The sequence below is a fragment of the Bison bison genome, unplaced genomic scaffold, assembly GCF_000754665.1.
Source record: "Bison bison bison isolate TAMUID 2011002044 unplaced genomic scaffold, Bison_UMD1.0 scf7180017864487, whole genome shotgun sequence".
NCBI classification, from domain to species: Eukaryota; Metazoa; Chordata; class Mammalia; order Artiodactyla; family Bovidae; genus Bison; species Bison bison.
In genome coordinates this window covers 8,878,505-8,899,010 of record NW_011495047.1, presented here as the reverse complement: position 1 = coordinate 8,899,010, position 20,506 = coordinate 8,878,505, and the positions used below count along the sequence as shown (strand labels likewise).

The window sequence follows — 20,506 nt, the reverse complement described above, 5'->3', positions numbered from 1 at the left end:
AGCAGCCTCATTTCAGCTTCTGTTTTACAGCACTTCATGGTGTATGAAGTGCTTTCACATTTGCTTTGTCATTTGATAGACTGTAAACAGTCCGCCTGTTTAACAAATGAGGAAACAACATGGGGGTGGCCACTGCCTCCCTCCCTGATGGGTCACTGGTTTCTGCTGGGCTCTCTGCACGCCCACTGCTTGAAGCATGTGGGCTCCAGTTTGGTTTACCCTGGACAGTGATGTAATGCTGGTTGAGCCTATGAGTCTTAGAACCCGGAAGCCAGAACTCCTGGGATCCAGAAACCACCAGCTTTCTTTTTCCAGTCTGGATTGGAGATGGGAGTGAAAGACAATCCCAGTAATATGGGCATTTAGCACACTCCTCACTCTTTCAGTTTTAGCCTTATTTAATATGGTATATGGGGCTTCCCTGGTGGCTCAGACGGTAAAGCATCTGCCTACGGTGTGAGAGACCCGCGTTCAATCCCTGAGTCGGGAAGACCCCCTGAAGGGAATGGCTACCTACTCCAGTATTCTTGCCTGGAGAATTCTATGGACAGAGGAGCCTGGCAGGCTACAGTCCATGGGGCCGCGAAAAGCTGGACATGACTGAGCAACTAATACTCATTCACTCACAGTATGCTATATATGCCTATTTGAGACTATGTATTAATAGGGTATACTTAAGAAATTATCCCAGTTTCCAGTGGTTAATTAGGATTTCTCAGTAATGATTACATTTGCTGAAAGACTTCAATGAATTCAGATATAGGCTTAATTTATTTTACAGAGTGATTTGTGATATAAACTTATAGTCTCTTACCAGTTTAGAACAGACAGGTTGATTTCACTTAAATGGCCTTAGTCTCGTATGAATCCACCACCTTCCAATCTCAAGAATTTTAGGTAAAACCATGTTATGTCAAACCCCACCGGTTCACTCCATTCCTTTACAGAACTGGAACTTTGTGGTGTCAAGTATCAGGTTATTAAGCAGACCAGGGCCTACAGCTCACCATTTAAAGTAAATTACACAGTAACTTTCAATGACAATGGCATTTATTTCATGGCAGTTGTTATAATTACAATTTTCTCACTGTGCCATTGTTTGGGCTTAAAAGCTCTTAGAAAAAAAGTTCCATAGAGCCATTAAATTACAGACTAAATTATACTGTCCTGTGATTATATACGTCTCAGGAATGCAGACAGGTTTTAATTCAAATGGCAATCTATGCATGTTCACAAAATGATTTATCACCAAGCCAAAGGGCTCACCAAGGTGACTAACAGATGCAAAGACGGGATGAAACCCTAACATGTAGGACTCTGTATCTACAAGTTGGCCATTTCCTGATGTACTGTGAAAAGGAAACATTTGGTAATATTCCAAACCTGGTGGAAAGGCAGGCAAATACAGGGCTGGGAGATGGTTCTATATGATACAAGGTGCTCAAAACTTTGAGAGTCCAAGTAAGAATTTGTTGAGGAGGAGGAGATTTTTATTTCTCAGGCCTGCAAATGGCATTTATATTATGAGAAATTTACAAGTTAAAACACAGATGCTCAATAATCCAAATTTCAATGACACAAATTTGAGTGTTACAGTCACCAATGAAAGATGTTGGTGATGATAACACACTGAAGGCCTGCTTTGGATCAGGGACTACACACACACACACACCCACCCACACACAGCTAGTTCTCACAAAATCTCTGCATATTTTTTTTCTTCTTGTTTATTTTTTCCCTTTGTTTTTTTTTGGGGGGGGGGTGGGCAATGACATGCAGCTTGCAGGATCTTAGTTCTCTGACCAGGGACTGAACCTGGGCCCTCAGCATTTTGGCAGTGAAAACATGGAATTTTAACCACTGGACCGCCAGGGAATCCCCTACAAGTTTTTATTTTTTAAACAAATAAGAAATTTGCCAGAGAACTGATTTTCCCAAGAGCACACAGCTGGTAAAGAAGCTGAATTGAGATTTAAATCCTGCACTGTCTGATTGTAAAATCTCAGCCTCTGCTCCTTGCCTGCCTGCACATGTCCATAGATGCACATCTGTCCATCTGGGCATGGCTTAGATTTTCAGCTCAAACACAGAGCTTTTAAACCTCTCAAAACCATTAAAGCCAGCTGCTTTTCTGTGTCAAAGGGAAGAGGGATGTTTCCCAGGCCCCTTGTCAGGGGACCCCGCTGCAGGTGACTCAGGCCGGGGACCTGGGGGAGCTGTGCTCTTGGTGCCCTGACTGCTGTCTTCCGAAGTCAGTTACATTTCTCAGCTGGTTTCTTGAATTGCGCTGAATTTTGCTCCTAGTCAGACCCACGGATTCACCCTGAGTGGGGGCAGGAGCCTGGGCAGGAGACAGGACGGTGTGATCAGCACTTCCCTCCCACCTCCGCAGCAGAGCACACCTTGGCCCCCTCTTCTGCCCAAAAGGGTGGGAGAGGAAGGCTTGTGATGGTCTCAGGCCAGAAGTCAAGTCACCTACAAGGTGAGCGATGTGCTATGCTGACCCCCTGGCCCCTCAAGAGCAGTCACTCCCCATCCTTCTTCATCACCCTTCTCCCCGGGGAAGTCCCTGAGCTCCGGACTGTGCTCCATCCAGGGGGAATAGTCATCTGTCCCTTTAATAAATTACTGAGCACACATGGTCAGGAGAGCTACCCAGGTAGGCCCTGAGGACTGAGAGAAGGACGCCCTCCTAGGACGGTGCTTCCTACAGCCTCTCTGTCCTTGCCGGGTCCTGGTTTTTATCTCCACTTGGCAAACTATCCTCAGAAGGTGGACTGTGGGACTTCCCTGGTGGTCCAGTGGCTAAGAATCTGCCTGCCAATGCAGGGGACATGGCTTCGATCCCTGATCTGGGAAGATTTCACAGGCTGCAGAGCAACTAAGTCCGTGTGCCATAACTACTGAGCCCACATGCTCCAGGGCCCATGTTCTGCAACAAGAGAAGCCACTGCAATGAGAAGCCTGGGCATCACAACTAGAGTAGGCCCAGCTTGCCGCAACTACAGAAAGCCTGAGTGAGGCAGCAAAGACCCAGCACAGCTAAACAAACAGGCGCTGAGTCATCTACGCACATGGCTTTTTGTTCTCTCTAAGCTCACAGGTCACAGGTGTGGCACACCTGACCCAGCTTAATACCAGCCCCTGGCAAATAATCCCAAGAAGGTGGGGTGCCTGAGTGCCATCTTAACCTTTCCTCCTGGGTCTGAGGCTACACGCTGGCTCGGGCCTTTCCAGACACCCACGAAGGCCTGCTGGCCCCAGATGGCACCTCTGCCTCCGATAGTGACACCGTCTTCAGCAGCCCTCCTCTGCTCAGAAGCCCCTGGTTCACCCCATCTCCTCCCAGGGAGCTCATAGAGGGATTGCTCCCATGACCCAGAGTGACTCCTAGCTGGGAAAAATTTTCACTCATTTACTCAACAAACATTTACCGAGTGCCGATATTATGCCAGGCACGGTCCTGGGCACTTGGTAACACCCAAGCCAAAGGTCTGCCTTAGGAAACCATACCCTCTGATTTTGCTCTCCTCCAAAACATGACTCTGAACATTCCAGAATCGGAAGGGACCGTCCAGGTTATCTAAACCATCGGCCCCATTTTACAGGGAAGTAAGCTTAGGGGCCGGGTCTTAGGTCTCCCAGGCCGGGAGTCTTGGTGCTTCCTCATTTACTGTCTACCCCCTCGGAAAGCAATGCTCGTGTGACCATGGGCAAGCCCCTTCCCCTCTCTGGGCCTCAACCTTCTGCCTGAGGACTGGAAGAGCTGGATGAGAGAGAATTCCTGAAGGTCATATCTAATACTTTCTGGTTTTCACCTCACAGTGTTTTTAAAGACTTGAAGTTCACGGTAAGTTTTCTCTTCAGGTATGCCACGTCTTCCAAACGGTAACATATGCCCTGGGGCAGGGGCCGAGGCCAGTCAGCAGCCCTGGCTCACCCACAGCACTATGGACACAGCGAGGACTCAATTTCTTTTAGCGGACTGAACCAGAAGAGATCACGCTGCTTTCTTAAACATTAACCACAGATGAGAAAAAGGCTATTCAGATGTAAGGCATCACTACTTAAGCCAGTCCAACAACAGTCCTGATCACAAGAATACTGCCATCTCTCATCAAATGAATGGCAATACCATTCTATTCTACAGATGTCTATTTTTTTTTTGATATTTGGGTCCACATATAACTGTATATACGTGTTTATATTTTGTAGCTGGGATCAAACTCTTAGTTAGGAACTCAGGCTTTGAAATCTTAATGACTCCAGGTGTTTTTAACTTCCCAGAAGGCACAATGGTAAAGAATCTGCCTGCCAGTGCAGGAGATGCAAGAGATATTGAGCTTGATCCCTGGATTGGGAAGAACCCCTAGAGTAGGAAATGGCAACTCACTCTAGTATTCTTGCCTGGAGAATTCCATGGACAGAGGAGCCTGGCAGGCTACAGTCCAGGGGGCTGCAAAGAGCTGGACATGGCTGAGGCCACACACATGCATGCATGTTTTTACCCTTCTGTAAGAGGATTAGCATTTGCTTGCTTCTGAGTGTTATACAGGGGAGTCAGTCCCAGACAACACACTCACCAGCCTTTGACCATGGCTAAGTTACCTAGGCTCTGTGCCTCAGTTTCCTACCTCATAGAAATGGTACAAGGAGTAAATGAGTCATTATACGTTAAGTCCCTCCTAGTACAACGCCTGGAATGTATGAAGTGCTATGTGTAAGTGTCTGTGAAAGAAATTAACCTGCATATGTGCTAGGAACACTTATGCATGGATACAGTTGGGAATGAAAGTATAATTGTAAAATTCACGATATTTATGAATTTGAAACCATTTCCTTAATGGCTGCAGACTGGAGTTTAGTAATCTGTTGTAAGACGTAATTTCTACATACACGTATGTGTTTTCCACAACATGCAAGATTTTCCTTGGCTATGGATGCAGAGAAGAGAGTTAACCACAAGGATGAAAGCAGTAGCCATTTCCAAAGCCACAAATAAGGGGTTTGGAGAAGATTTCGATCTCGTGACGCCTTTAGTAGGTTCTTCATCTTAATCTGCAGACAACTTTGGATTTGTCTGCTAATGAAGGAAATCGATATTAAGGATAAATGGTGATGTGAGGACCAGACTAATCCACACACTGCTAACCAGCTCGCCAATGATGGAGGGTTCCTGGCGCCATCTAGAGGTCAAAGCTGCTTCTTGCGCATGCTTCATAGAAGCTGTGTAAAATCCCAGAACCTTCGTCTTCCTGAGGCAGGGCTCCCCAACCTTTTCGGCACCAGGGATTGGTTTCATGGAAGATAGTTTTTCCACAGACGGGGGGTGGGGTAAGGGGGTGGTGTGGGGATGATTTAAGCGCATTACATTTATTGTGCACTTTATTTCTATTATTATTACATCAGCTCCACTCAGATCACCAGGCATTAAGATTCTGGAGGTTGGGGACCCCTGTTCTAAGGCATGTTAGTTCTCTGGTGAGAACTATTGTGAAAAGATTGGGAAGGGCTATCCCAGGACAACAGGGTGCCTCTTAAAAACCACACACATCAAGGCTGGGACCACCACAGTTTAACTCCCCTGGCACCTACCTGCCAGAATGCAAGCCAGCCCTCACTTCCTTAACCGATCACTGGGCTGCAGGTCAAACTGGAAGCTGCCCTTCCCTTGCCTAGTTATCCCAGGAAGTCAAGGCCTGAATCCTGACTGGGAAATGGCCCATCACCTACTCACCACAGCTGCCTGGCAGTAAAGCCAAGCCCAACACTAGCCACTTATGAAGCTGGGCGTGGGGTGGGGGTGGGGCCCGCAGAAGCAGCACCCGGGCACCTTCACTCACCACACAGTCATCGATGATTTCTGAGAGCCGTGTCCGGTGTTTCCTCCCCAACCTCATGATTTTTTTCCACGTGTAATAGTACTCCACACACTGAGCCACCGTCTTGGACTTCACCTGTTGGGAAAACCATCTCAAGATCAGCTCCAACGGTGGGCAGGGTGTAAGGCAACCAGTTTTCATGCAATTTTAAGTTTGTTAATAGGTAGGAAGTTTATGCAGTTAAATAAAAACATGTACATGCTGGAAAATCTCCTCCCCAGCCCTGTTCTCCAGCCATCCATTCATCCGTTCCCTCCCCACCCCTGCAACTCAGCTAGCCTCCCTGGTTCATATCTTGGGGGATGTTCCAGAATTTCTCTACATGTATACCAACAACACAAAAATATATTCCTGCCCACCATTTTGCCTCACACAAGGTAGTAAGTACACTGTATGTACTGTTCCGCATCTTGACTTCTTCACAAGAGGGCTTGGAGATTTTTTTTTCACAACCATCCATAGCAAGCTCCCTCCCTTTTTTAACCCACAAAGCAGCATGCTTTTTCAAATGCTTGAATGAGTTTGGCTCTCCGAGTTGCTGACCTTCAAAATCTATTTATGAAAAATGTTCCTTAGTAATCGAACAGGAATATAAGGCAAAAGTTATGATGACAAGAGCTTAGTGTTTGCAGAAAACAAGCCTTGTCCTGTTCTCCCCCCAAAGGGCAAAGGTAAATGTGTTTTAAAGAGAAAAAAATTCCTTTGTTTAGTTCACAGTTCTCTAAGCTCAAAGTGGGGTTCAATAATGTGAGTTTTCTGGAGGCAGGCTGGCTGTCCCATTGGGTGTGGAAAGAAGGCCACCCACACAGTGAGAGTGAAAAGGGCACCTTCCAGACATCTGGTCTCCTCGAAGTTACGCCCTTCACACACACCTGATAGAGTGAATTTCTACATTAGAGTTGCCCAGGGAGGGAAGATAGTGAGAATCCCAGAGAATCCTGGTTTAAAATCCCGAACTGCCTGGTGAGCATGTCATGTGAATCCGTCATCAGTCAACAAGGTGTGGGACCTTTAAGAAGTAATAAGACCTAGGACAGGAGGGGGTGACTCAGGACAGACAGGAGCTGCTGGAACACAGGGCAGCAGAGTGCGGTGGCCTCCAAGACAGAGTAAGCTGGGTGCGCATTCAGATCTGCAGATGGAGGCAAGTCGGAGAAAAACTCCACCTATTTCCGTTTCTCATTCACTCAAGGCCCAGGGTTAAGGACAGGAGAAGGAACCTGGGACAAGACTGAGGTCCAGCCCAGAGCCAGCGGCAGCTGCCGTCTGAAACCCTGCTCTCTGTGGGCCTGAGCGTTTTCATGACCTTAATAACTCAGTATGGTTCCCTCATTCATCGGTTTGCTGAAACACTCCGGAATCATTGTAACTTTCAGCCTGAACCACTCTCAGCCAGTTAAGGCCTATTCCATTTATTACGTGCTGGACAAATGCTATTTCATCTTGGTGAACTCTCTTTTGCTGCGAGATGCTGTATATGTAACATTTTATTGCTAGTGTTACTGTCCTTATGATCAGGGGCCCCACAGCAGAAACTCTGCTACTGGCTAGGGCCAGGGCTCATATTCTCCCTTCTCTGGATCCCCCTCCTCCCACCATGTTCTGTCAGAAACATGACAGATCTGTCAAACACACATGAAATAAATTATATAAATTGTGAACCAGCAGCCCCAAGCTTATTTTATTCTGATAGAATGTATAAATCACACATCTTTATTAAGATACAAATACCCCTCCCCACCACTGCCACATCCAAATAATCTATGCCCACCCCCCCACCTCCTCAACACCAGGGCCCCGCCATCCATAACAAATACCATCCTTTACCAACAAAAGATGGAAGACATTGTTTTGGTGACAGTCTTAAACCAGCAATAAAATAATTCTATATGTATCTTTAGGTGCGCAACTTCCCAAATTTGGTTTCAAGACAGCAGTGGGAAAAAGCATGCTTACCATCTTCTGTACAAAAATAAAGTCTTTGCTGTAAGTGGCTAGTGCTTTATTAAACAGTTTTCTTTCTAGGGAGGTCCACTTGTCCGAACCTACAACAAAACACAAACTTCATAAAAAAACAGCCCAGTTCTTCCCACTTGTAGTTGCTGGTTCACTTAGTGAAGTTAAAAACTACAACTGTTCGTGTGTGACATGTAAATACCCACACTACACTTCTTTCTGAACAAAAAGCCAGTGCAGTGTAATGGTTAACAACCCTGCCACCTGGATTCAAAGCTTAGCTGTGGCCTTGACTTGGCAAGTTACTGAACCTAAGACTTGATTTCTTTACCTACGAATGGGAATACTTCTGAGTGTCTCCACCTCTTAGAGGACTTTTGTGAAGGTTAAAGAACCTAAACTCCCTAAAACTGTCTCTTAGTAACTGGAAAATTGTGAGCACTCAGCAGATTTTAGCTATAGTTTTAATATAATTAGGGAGGGCAAGCATTCACGTAGCCAGTGCTCCTCGTGCGTGCTGGACTCAACAGTCTAGTGGGGAGAAAATCAGGAGGCAGTGCATTCAAGGGGATGACTGCAAGGATGAGGGCAGGGGTTGGGTGCCAGTGGGGCACAAAGGAGGAACACCAGACTCAGAGAAGCTGGGAAGGCTTCCAGGAAGAGGAAACACCTGAGTAGGGTTTAAAAAGACACAGAAGCAAGTCAGGCCAGGAGATGGAAGGACTTCCCTGGTGGCCCACTGGCTAAGGCTCTGTGCTCCCCATGCAGGGAGCCTGGGTTCAATATCTGGTTGGGGAACTAGATCCCGCATACCACAGCTAAAGATCCCACATGCCACAACTAAGAGTTGGTGCAGCCAAATAAAAAATAAATAAAATAAATATTTAAAAAGAAGGAGATGGATGGGAATTCTGGGGAGCGGAAGTGGCGAGTGCACAGTCAGAGCCAAGTAGTGAGAGGATACATTTCATTCACTTGTTCAGCAGATATTTATTAGATATTTAGATCGCTGGGTGGAGAGGACCCCCAGAGTAGGAAATGTCAACCCACTCCAGTATCTTGCCTCGAACATTCCATGGTCAGAGAAGGCTGGTGGGCTACAGTCCATGGGGTCGCAAAGAATAGGACACAGCTGATCAACTGAGCACACACACATGCAAGACACTAGGGGGGAAAAAGCTAATGCTTATAAGTGCTTGCTATATGCCAGGTTCTAAGACCCTCGAAGATACTAGTCATTTGCTTCTATAGACAACCCTATAAGATTGATATTACTTCTTCCCATTTTACAGATGAGGAAATGGAGGTGTTCAAGGAATAAGCAGTAATCTGGTATGGCTCGGCTACAGGGTCCCAGCAGAGGGAAGGCAGATGAGGCTGGGAGGTAAGAGGGACTGGTTCCTGATAAACCTGTAAACCAATGAGGAAGAGGCCCAGAGGTGTCAGGCTGGGGTACCTGCCTGATGGATGAGCTTGACATTCATGTCAAAGTGGGATATGCAGACAATCACAGAGGATGGTCCTGGTCTAGTTCCAAGGGAAGTCCTATTCTGTGGGCTGCAGAGAAGGCTCAATTTCTGTGGCTGGTTAGCAGAAAACTCGGCCTCATTCTAATTTTTTGAATTCCCTATATCTCTGATTCTTTGGATGGTATATGTCTGGGCCTTTGACAGGCTTCTACTTTTCAAAGCTGTAATCTCCAAACCATAGTATTTTTCCTTCCAAGTAGGACAAGCCCAAGATTTCCATTTTGCTATGGTTCACTGAGGGGCTGAAGTATAGAAAACCTGAATTGCTTCTTCCCTCAAAAGATTCGGCCTGAATCAGTTGATTAGGTGAAATCATGCCTGGCAGGCAAGCAGGAGGTGAAGATCCTAGGATCCTTGAGAAAATATGTGACTCGGTGATGTCAGCTCAGATTTCTGAAATAAACACCTTCTCCGTGGGACTCCCTGAGGGGTCCTTAAGCCAAGAGCTCTGGCTCCAGTACAGAATACACTCTCCACATCGCGGCTGTTTCAGGTCTCTAAAAATCACCAACTGACTCCTTTGGTTTGCAAATTTCTCTAAAAGAAAAGCAGCTTTCTAATTAATCCTCAGCAGAATGAAGCATCTTACACTGGTTCTAGAGACCAGGACATGTCTGGTCGTGCAAACCGTCGTGACAGGGAGAAGTAGGGCCAGGGCTTTGATGAAATTCTGCTAGAGTGGATGTGAGCAGAGGAGGTCGGTGGGATTTCAGGCTCTGGAGTATTTTCATCACCATTCCTCAAAATTCTTCCAACATTCAAGAACTTGGGGTCCTGGCTCTCATCTGCTCCCGTTGTCCAGAGGCAGAGACAGAAAGAGTGAAACAGAAAGGATGGACCAACAACTGAGCGACCACAGAGGGGTCACGGTTCCTTTTAGGCATCCATCAAAACAGCAAAGAGAGATCAGAGAGCAATGGTGTAAGTGGAACACGACAGGGACGTGCCACACCAGTCGAGTCCCCTGACAGACGTGTAAGGATAGTTTTGTTCTGCCCTGATGCAGGTCCAGTCTGTGCAGCTCCAGGTTGCATCTCAGTTAGGAAGTTAGGGAACACTCTTTTTTTTTTTTTTGCTGTGCTGAGTCTGTTGTTGCGCATAGACTTTCTCTGCTTTCGGTGTATAGGCTTCTCATTACAGTAGCTTCTCTTGTGGAATGCAGGCTCTAGGGCTTGCAGGCTCAGTTGTGCACAGGCTTAGCTGCCCCCAGGCAAGTGGAATCTTCCCAGACCAGGGATCAAACCCATGTCCCCTGTATTGGTAGGCGGATTCTTAACCACTGGGCCACCAGGGATGTTGGTTAGGGGACATTTTGCTGATGAAGCCCCTCCCAATGAGATGAGTAAGAATCCTTTCCATCTTCAGCTGGACCCTATGTTTCCCCAAAGTGCAGCTTTAAACCCTCATGAGACACTCAAGGGCCATGTGGCCTTCTCAGGTCAGCACCCAGCCTCACACTGGGTACACTTCCAAAACACCAAGCTCATCACTGGATTACTGCCCAAACCACAGTGTGAAGTCCCCAGGTCAGTATACCTGTGAGATGTCCCTTCATGTCCCCAGATGGCCTGCCAGTTGTAACCCCACAAAGGGAAGTCACTTCCTAGACCATCTGTTATAGGGGACCCTCAAGCCTCATAGGGGAAGGAGGCCTGCTCCCCATCAACTCTCCAGTGATTTGAGTTTTTTTTTTAAATAATTTCTCTAGTTGCAGTGAGCAGAGGCTACTCTCTAGTTGCGGTGTGTGGGCTTCTCATTGCGGAGTACGGCCTCTAGGGCTAGCAGGCCTCAGTACTTGTGGCTTGCAGGCTCTAGGGCGCAGGCGCAGTAGTTGAGGTGCACGTGCTTAGTTACTCCTCACCACGTGGAATCTTACCGGACCTGGGATCAAACTCGTGTCTCTTGCATCTTCACCACTGAGCCAGCAAGGAAGCCCTTCTCCGTTGGCTTTTAGGGCTGCTGCTCAGTGATGGGGCCTCCAGTCTTCCTGATCCCGGGGTGTTCACTCCACACCACCAGTCTCCGATTGAAGTAGAGAAGCCTCTAGCTTTCCTCTCTGTGCTGGCCAGAACCCTGATGGCCAGGGCGGGGAGCATGTGCTCAGACGCTGAGAGACGGCTCCTCTACTCAGTCCTAGGGTCCATGGTTTAGCACACAGGACTGTGCTGTGCGTGCATGTCTGTCCAACAGGGGTGTCCATGAACTGAGAGACACAGGTGGGGCCAGACAAGCCCATCCGTTCTCACACTCACAGTAGCAGGCTCTTTACCGCACCCTGATCACGGATCACCCATGGGGCCAAGAATCTACTCCAGGTCTCTTGGGTGGAATTCTCAGGCCAAAGCCTGGTGTATAGACATAATATCTGAATGTGCTCACCCCAAATAATGAGGTCACTGTGCTGTGATTAAAAAGGGGCAACTTTAATCAGAAGACGGTTTGATGCGAACCTGGTTCTGCCACTTAACTCCTGCAAATTTACTTCTCTGAGCCTCAGTTTCTTCTCTTGCGATTTAGGGATTTTGACAGTCATGCAGTGCCTAACAGCGTTTGGTCCTAAGGAGGGGCACAGTGAATGTCTCAAATCTGGCCACTTGGACGGAAGATTCCAAATAAGCTTGCCGCCGTGGAAAACATGCTGTCCGTGCTGATGTCCATGTTAGCGGCACTCGTGAAGCCCACTGGTCCCTGCCGGTGTTCCGTGTCGCGTGTGCACACTCACAGTCTTACTCCAGGCCGCTTGGCACTTGTGCAGTCTTCCTCTCCCTGCCTCGAAATCCTCCTGTAATCCATCGAGGTACGGTTCGGCATCTGTACTCCTGGAGACTGTCCGGCAGGAGTGTTTTCCCCATTCTAGGACAAGGTGTTTTTTGTTTTGTTTTGTTTTAAGCCAGCTCTTCTGGGATTCTGCTTCTTGGACAAAGTCCAGGATAAAAATGCAAAAACCGAGGCAGAGGGCTGCCCCCACTTCTCGCTTGGCCATCCTCCCTCTCTGAGATCACTGCTGTCCACTCAGCACGTCCCTAGGGTCAGTGGGCTGACACCCTCCCCCTCCCCACCCCACACTCATTCATTCTCCCTGGGGATTCCTGGCTAGTGGACTATTATCAGCAGGGGTCCCTAATAAGATGATTAAGCCTAATTACAAAGAGCCTAATTAACAGGAGGAAGCCGGTGCTGGAACAGTATCCAGAGGAGAAACGTTCTGAGCTTCGGTTGCCGGGAAACAGGCTCTGGATGGTGGTGAAATTTGGGGCAATCTATAGAGAACGCAGGCAATTAAAGAGAGACCTGGAGGGGTGAGAGAAAGTTTGGGCACAGTGTCTTTTAAAGAGGGCCTTTCGGTCTTCCTTTCAATTTTTTAAAAACTGTTATTGATGCTGTCACAGAGGTTACATAAGAAAGACATGTTCATTGCAGAAAAAGGAGGACTTGTTTTTATACCACATCTTCATTTAGTGAAAGATTTTCCATGATGGGTGAAGGCTGAGTAATTTTTTTAGGGGTGCATGTGAACTGGGTGATACCAAAGTTCCCTCTGGAGGCAAAGGGCAAGGAGGCCTTGGTCTGAATCCAGAACCTGAGCTTGTCCACTAACCTTCTTCTCTCTAAGCGCCGTGTCAGGCCAAGCAGCAAAGTGCATAGTAACTTGGTTCCTGCCCTTTGCGGGGGTCAGTCTCCAGCTAGCAACATGGGCTAAGAATGCCTGCAAGGTGACTTCACAGCTGTGGTTCTTTCAAAGTATTCTCTGGAGCATGTAATTCTGTTTCCCCACCAAACTGGGGCAACTTCCAAGACGTAGACCAGCCTCCTCCGCCTGAATGGGTATTTCCTCCAGGTCTCTCCCATCTCTGGAGTCAGGTCAAGGTTCAGGACCCCTTGAGAGCTTGGGCTGTGGGGGCGCCCATACGAGCCTCTGCTGAACTCTTGCCAAGAGTCCCAGGGCCAGCTCTGACGCCCCTCCACTCTGCACCCATCTGCAGGAATGACCAGCTCAGCGAAAAACCAAGGATGCTGAAGTCCTCTAATCACAGCCAGGCATCCTCGCCCCCTCGACATCCCCATGCTTAAGCCTTCTCCACCCAATCCAGCCGCTGACTGGGAGCCACTGCAAACAACAGCTGCCCACACATGGGTGGAGGGTGTGGAGAGAAAGCTGGACCAGGCGCTTTGGTGTCAGTTTGAGAGCCCTGAAGGCCACAGCAACAGCGCCACCCTCTGAGGATTCTAACAGAGCTCCTCCAGGTTTGCCGAGCAGCCCACCCACACCAGCGTCTCTTCTGGGCTCCAGAACTGGCCGTTCTTCCCTTTTCTTTCTGAACTGCTTGGGGTGGGATGGGGTGGAAGGGCAGTCAGGAGTAAAGTCAGAGAAGTGATTTTCAAGGGCCCCTGTCTCCCCCAAATTTAGTCTCCCCCCGAACCCAGTCTTTCCACCTTCCTTCCAGGGCACAAGCCAGGGAGGTCTGACCTCTCTCTAGACAACTGGGAGTCTGGAGTTCAGCCCTTCCAGTTGTGTCCGACTCTCTGAGACCCCATGGACTGTATAGCCTCCAGGCAAGAATACTGGAGTGGGTTGCCATTTCCTCCTCCAGGGGATCTTCCCAATCCAGGGACTGAACTTGCGTCTCCTGTGTCTCCTGCTTGGCAGGCAGATTCTTTACCACTGAGTCACCTGGGAATCAAAGTTTTTAGTCCTATTTCAATGTTTTTTTCTTGTTTAGGGTGGGGGTAGCTTCCAGCCCACAGTTTTCCCATCTTTTTCACGTCGTGACACACATTAAAGAAAAAAAAATCACAATTGTTGCTTGGCATGCGGGAAAGAACCAGAGGGGATTTAGGTTCCAGAAGAGGTTGCTCATTGCTGGAGCTGACCCACCCCGAGGCGCTGGCCACCCCAGTCACCCTGGGGGCGGAGGGCAGCCGCGGCAGATGGTTGGGAAGTCTCACCCACTGAGCAAAGAAGCTTGACACAGGCTCCAGGAGGCTGGACGGCCTGTCAGGGTTTAATGGGTAGCAGATGACGCTGGGAATTAAGAGAGGATTGAATTGTTTCCACAGCAGATTAGGGAGAACTCCAACATCTTCTAGCCACACTCAGGGAAGACACCGAGCAGGAAATGATGGAGACAATATTAAGAAACTGGCTCCTTGAGGCAGACAGTGGAGGTGGGGACAGGGAGCCGTCTAAGAGCACCGTGGTACCTGCAGAACAGCCCTCCCCTGAGGCCACATTTGGCCACCTGGACCAAGGCCTGGAAAAGGCACCACTGGGTCCCGAAGGCCACTGAGGTAGTCAGCACCTACTGTGCAGGGTCCCCCCAGGCACCAGAGACACCTTCAAACGAATACCACCAAGGGGCACTGGAGGATCCAGCCCTCTCGGAAAGAGAGAACCTGGGCAGGCTTGTGGAGACGCCAGAACAGATAGGGCTACCGCTTAACAGAATACAGACGCTGACTCCGACTTCACTTGTCACCACGGGCTCCCCAACCTGTTTCCTTGTCTTTTCACCATTCTCACCACATTCAACTCTCTAAGGTGTGTGCTCCTTCCCTCTTATTGGTGATGCCATCATTAATCCACCAGCTTCTAAGACAGTGTACATGCGTGTGTATGTGTGTATCTATGCGTACAAGTACACATAAGTGTATATGTTCGTGTGTGTGTGCTCAGTAGTGTTCGGCTCTTTGCAACCCCATGGACGGTAGTCCACCAGGCTCCTCTGTCCATGGAATTCTCCAGGAAAGAACACTGGAGGGGACTGCCATTTCCTACTCCAGGGGATCTTCCCGACCCAGGGATCGAACTCGAGTCTCTCGTGCCTGCATTGGCAGGTGGATTCTTTACCACTAGCGCCACCTGGGAAGCTCCATGTGTATACGTATAGGTACAGGTATACATACGTGTCTTTCTCCTGCCATTCGTGTGACCTGTTGTTTAATAACTGCCTCCTCCTCAGACTCCAAACTGCATAAGGCAAGACTGTGTCAAAATCCGTCACTGTCACTTCCTCATCTTAAATTGTTCAATAAATGAATAATAATGGCTACTAGAATGTGCCAGGCAAGAGGCTCCATACGCTCTCTAGTCTTCACAAAATGCCATAAGGGATGGACTATGAGCCCCACTTTACAGGTGAGGAAACCAAAGCCGCAGAGGGCCACGGGGAGCAGGCAAGACTGGATTCCAAAGCCGAGGGGCCACTGCGAGTTGTTGCCTCTGTGCTACCCTCTGGGGCTCTCTCCCCTGCCACACGAGGGGCCCCTGGCCGCTGCTGCCCAGCTCTTAGCACACCCAGGAAGGGAGGAGACAGACAAATGCCCAACAGCGACCAGTCGGTGGACACAGCTGCCCCACTGGCCACGCCCCAGAGGCCCAGGGAAAACAAGCGGCACCGAGGAAAGAACAGGTGCTCTAGTAAAGGGGACACGAGCGACATGCAAACAGTGAGCCCCGGCAGGGCCCTGGCACCTACCGGCATAGTGGTAATTTGCTAAAGGATGACATTTTAACCTGACTGGTTTCCGCAACAGCAGCATTTCCAGAGCAGCCTGCAGACCCACGGGAGAGAAAAGGCGAGAGTCATTCATGGGGCTGTGCATCCTCGGAAGACCAACTATCCCACAAGGAAGATGAGCCAGCATGGCAGGGCCCAAGGTGGGGGTGCTGGAAGGGAAAAAAGGGGAGACTCCCCTATTTGGGGTCCTTCTTCCAGTCAGCACCCAACAGGACTCGTCATTCTAATACCTCCCTTGCCCATGCCTGCAGCTAGCTAGTCATGTCACAGAAACACAGGTGGCAGCCCAAATGCCACGCCTTCCTTGGTGAGGGCCCTGGTGTCAGAGATATGGGGGGGCCTCCTATGAATGGAGGCTGAGTCTCTGGGGAAGGGTTCTGAGGAAATGAGTGGGTGACTTGGAACTGTTTTTGCAGAAAAAAAAAATTACATGTTTCACTATAACTGAACACAAACAGCTGTATTAGTAATAACTGTACTGCACATTGTCCTTCCAGGGAGCCTCACTAAATAACCTATTCAAATCTGCCTCCTTCAGCCTTGTTGGGGTTCTTTAAAAATGGCACAAGTGGAGTTGAGTAGTGGATGGTTTAGGGGGCAGAGCAAGGTCTGGAATCTTGCTACTCCAAGTGCAGTCCATGGGCCAGCAGCCCGAGCATCCTCTGGGAGCAGGTTACAAATGTAGCACCTTGGACCCCAACCTCCTGAACTGCTGTATTTTAACAAGCCTCTCCAGGGGATTCATGTGCGTGGTAGAAGTTTGAGAAGCACAGCTCTGCAGCACTGATCTTAAAAGGTCAAGGGGAGTTTTCCAGTGTTCTAGAGAATCTCTGAAGGGTATCAATAATCTTGTGAGAAGGTAGTACTGGGACATTTGTTTGCTTATGCATTTTCATAAACTTACAAAGCAGGAGGCTAGCTCTGGTATAAGAATCATGTATTTACTGAAGGGAAAGCTGAGGCTAGTGACGTAGTGCTCCAGCCAGGGGTCCTGGTTGAGCAGGTAAATGATCAGCTCTGATTCTGGGAGAAGATTCCCAACATCCTGGCCTGGGTCTGGCAGAAAACTGTGTCAAAAGTGGAAGAATGACACCAGATAGTGTGCAGCAAACATCTCTCTTTGATTAGGGCAGCAAACGGTTCTATGGACATCAAACTCTGATTTCCATGGTAGGGAAGAATGAAGAGCAGAGAATGACAGGCTTTTTTAGGCCAAGTCTTGTTTTAGGAAGGCCTTCTACCTCCACCATTGCAGACCTGTTTCCTGATGTGAATTACAAGACTGCTGAAAAGAAATTCTAGTTTCCCAAGACAGATGTTCAAATCATCATCACTGAGGAACAGATGTGTACACAAAAGTCCAACTGGAGGTTTTCTTGCAGGCTTTCAAATTCTGACCTATTCACTGAGATAAGGAATATGGGAGGGCACACTGACTGGTCATCATCTTATGAGTTGGTTACACGGGACGTGAGACAACACAGGAACTTGGGGAAATGCTTTTCAGAATTTCCACATGAAGAGTATGAACTGGGAAGCCTCCTTTTCATGGTTCCTTACCATCACATCACCTTTGGCCTCGAAGAGAGAGTGCAAAGCAAATTCAGAATTGGTCCCTCCACCTGGCAACGCACTTGAACAGCATAAATTCAGGAGATTCTCCACTGTTGGGAACAAAGACAGGGCACTGCATCAGACAGAGCTCAGTGTCACCAGAAAGACACACTGATCCTAGAGCCAGAGGCCCTTGGGAGAAATCCAGCCCTTCCTACCCAGTTCTTCCCAGGCTGTCAATACCTCTTTGCTGGAGGTCGTGGTTTTCCAGCTCTGGCCAGGGCTTCCATACTAGTGTGGCCCTGTGTGTGTCCTGGGCCAGGGCAGAGACATCCTGGAGTTCTGGGATCTCCGCTTGGAATCGCAAGCCAATGTTGATGCGTCTTTAAATCACAAGAAGAAAAACAACAGTGTGGTCTTCAATTTGAGACCAAAGGTAAATGTCAGGGACTTGAAAATGAAGGAAACCAGCTCCTTCTGCAAGAAGAATGCAGGGGCATTTCCTTGCACTGTGATCTGAAGATTCCAGGCATGACTTTTTCACTGGGATAAAGAACAGCTTGAAGATTGGGGAGAGATGCCACGGGAAGCAAGGGAGAAGGCTGGCTGGGGATTCTTAGCTCCCTAGAGCTGGGGAGGGGCTTCCCTTGTGGCTCAGCAAGTAAAGAATCCACCTGCAATGCAGGAGACCTGGGTTCGATCCCTGGGTTGGGAAGATCCCCTGGAGAAGGGAAAGGCTACGCTCTCCAGTATGCTGGCCTGGAGAATTCCATGGACTATACAGTCTACGGGGTCGCAAAGAGCTGGACACCACTGAGCGACTTTCACAGCTGGGACAGGGAGGGTGCTAATGCCAAGGGACAGCTGCCCAGAACGTGGCCAAAGGTACCACTTGACCCAGTGAAACAAATACAAAGTCCTTATTTTATTTTTGTCCTTTCAGGCCACTTTCACATAAATGATCCCATCAGAACCTCACAAAGGCCTGTGAGGTAAGCAAAGCAATGAGAAGTATTCCTACTTAATAGATGAGTTAACTAAACTCTACAAAGGTTAACTTTATCAAGATCAAATAACAAAATGGTGCTGGAACCAGGTTTCTTGATTCCTGACTCAATCTCCTTACCACTCTACCGTCTGGCCTCTTTTGCGTTTACCCAGGAACAGGAAAAAAAAAATTTTTTTTCTCTTCAAATATATCCCCCAACTCAAGTATTCAACAAGCCCATTTGGCGGCCCAGCCAAGAATCTTAGGGAGGGGGTAAAGGAGCAGGGTGGTGGGTGGAGCCTCCTAGGGAGCTAGGTACCCTGAGAGAGATGTCACTGGGGACGTGAAGGCCTGTGGCCCCCAACCAAACTGGCTCATGGAGCTGGAGATGGGGACATTAAGGTTCTCCAAATACGAGGCTCCACATTCTTAATGCCTTTAGTCTGTAGAAAAGGCCTTGAAATACTGGAAATCATAGGGTAACCATCATACTTGAGAAATACCACGATCCTACACTTTCTACAACTTCTTGCCCAGTGGCCACTCGGCCCCCAGAAGTACTAGCTATACTTCTTAAAGCTCCTCCTCCCTTTTCTAGGTTGAGGCTTCTGTTCTAAAGGATAATTGGCTCTTCCTTACGGTTCGACATCAACGGTCTGCTCTCCAGGCCCCGGGGTGACCGTCAGGTTGCTGCCATCGATGCTGTCTGAAGCACAAAAACCAGAGGTCACTGGTCAGCAGAGAAGGTACTAAAGAAACTAAACTAAACAAGCAGTTACCTGAACAGTCATGGTAGGGACCCTCTCCTACCCAAACCACGCAAGAGTTACCCCCGCAGTCCCTGAGGAGCTGGAGTGTGGAGCAACTTGGCTTAGGGTTTCCCCATTTCTTAACACCTGGCTTCCCTGGTGGCTCTTAGGGTAAAGAATCTGCCTGCAATGCAGGGGGCCTGGGTTCGATCCCTGGGTTGGAAGATCCCCTGGAGAAGGGAATGGATACCCACTCCAGTATTCTTGCCTGGACAATCTCATGGACCGAAGAGCCAGGCAGACCACAGTCCATGAGGTCACAGCAGAGCCAGACACAACTGAAGCAACTCAGCCGTACACACACGCACTTCTCAGAGTAAGGAGGGCCAGCTATCTCTCTGGTCTACTACTCTTTTTTTCTTTTCATTTTTTTTTTTGGCCTGCACTGTGCAGCTTTCAGGATCCCAGTTCCCGGGCCAGGAGTCACACTTGGGCCCTTGGCAAGTGAAAGCCCGGGGAGTCTCAACCAATGGACCGCCAGGGAATTCCCCTGTTAAGCTTTCTTGTTCTATGACATTCCTCTTGCTCTAGAAAGAGATCCTGCTACAGGCCTTGATCTTTACACCGCGTGCTAAAACGTGGAGGTGTGGTCTTGCAGCTAATCCTATTTGTACGTGTACTTAGTACATTTACTTTGGGTGTTTGAACACGATTCTCCACGGCGCACTTCGACTGTTTTTTTTCCCTCCCTCATCCCAGAGAAACCCTAATGAGCTTTATGCGTTGGTCTCCGCGACTAGACTGTGATTCCCTTGAGGGTAAGTATTCTAAGAATTCCTAGCACGCAGCACACGGTCCGAGCCACCTCAAAGGTCTGTGGGCCACCTCAAAGGTCTGTGAGGTGAATGAGACAAGGACAGAACGCGAGCCTTAGGGCAGCACCCACAGCCGGGGTGGCGGCGGCGGGGTTGGGGGCGACTCACTGGAGCGGCAGACGCAGCACGCGCGGCGTGGGCGTCAGGGGCGTGAGGGGCAGCTGCGGGTGGGCGCCGGGGCCGTGGCCGGCGATGAGCACGTTGCTGAAGAGCCCCGAGCCCTGGCGCACCGGGCTGAGCATGGGCGGGGGCGTGTAGGGGGGCAGCTCGTGGGCGGGGTCCAGGAGCAGGTGGTCGCCCAGCACCCGTGGGGAGCGCAGCTGGCTCTGGTACAGGGTGGCGCCCGAGTGCGAGGCGGCGAGGTTGGGCGTGTAGGAGGGCGGTGGCGGGATGAAGAGCGGCTCCGGCCGGTGCCGGAACTTCTTCTTCTCTGCTGGCGCGCTCCTGAGGGCTTC

At 49.2% G+C, this 20,506-nt stretch overlaps 1 protein-coding gene across 1 annotated transcript in view; it reads right to left on the bottom strand.

The window, feature by feature from the left end:
• Window positions 1-20,506, bottom strand: part of TRERF1 (transcriptional regulating factor 1) — a 209,874-nt gene that overhangs the window by 13,374 nt on the left and 175,994 nt on the right. Inside the window, exons 11-17 of the mRNA XM_010863244.1 lie at window positions 20,173-20,502; window positions 19,067-19,157; window positions 17,683-17,822; window positions 17,446-17,549; window positions 15,844-15,919; window positions 7,839-7,927; window positions 5,844-5,957 (exon numbers count right to left, since the gene is read on the bottom strand). Coding sequence (XP_010861546.1) covers window positions 5,844-5,957; window positions 7,839-7,927; window positions 15,844-15,919; window positions 17,446-17,549; window positions 17,683-17,822; window positions 19,067-19,157; window positions 20,173-20,502 — 944 coding nt within the window. The remainder of the gene's footprint in view (window positions 1-5,843; window positions 5,958-7,838; window positions 7,928-15,843; window positions 15,920-17,445; window positions 17,550-17,682; window positions 17,823-19,066; window positions 19,158-20,172; window positions 20,503-20,506) is intronic.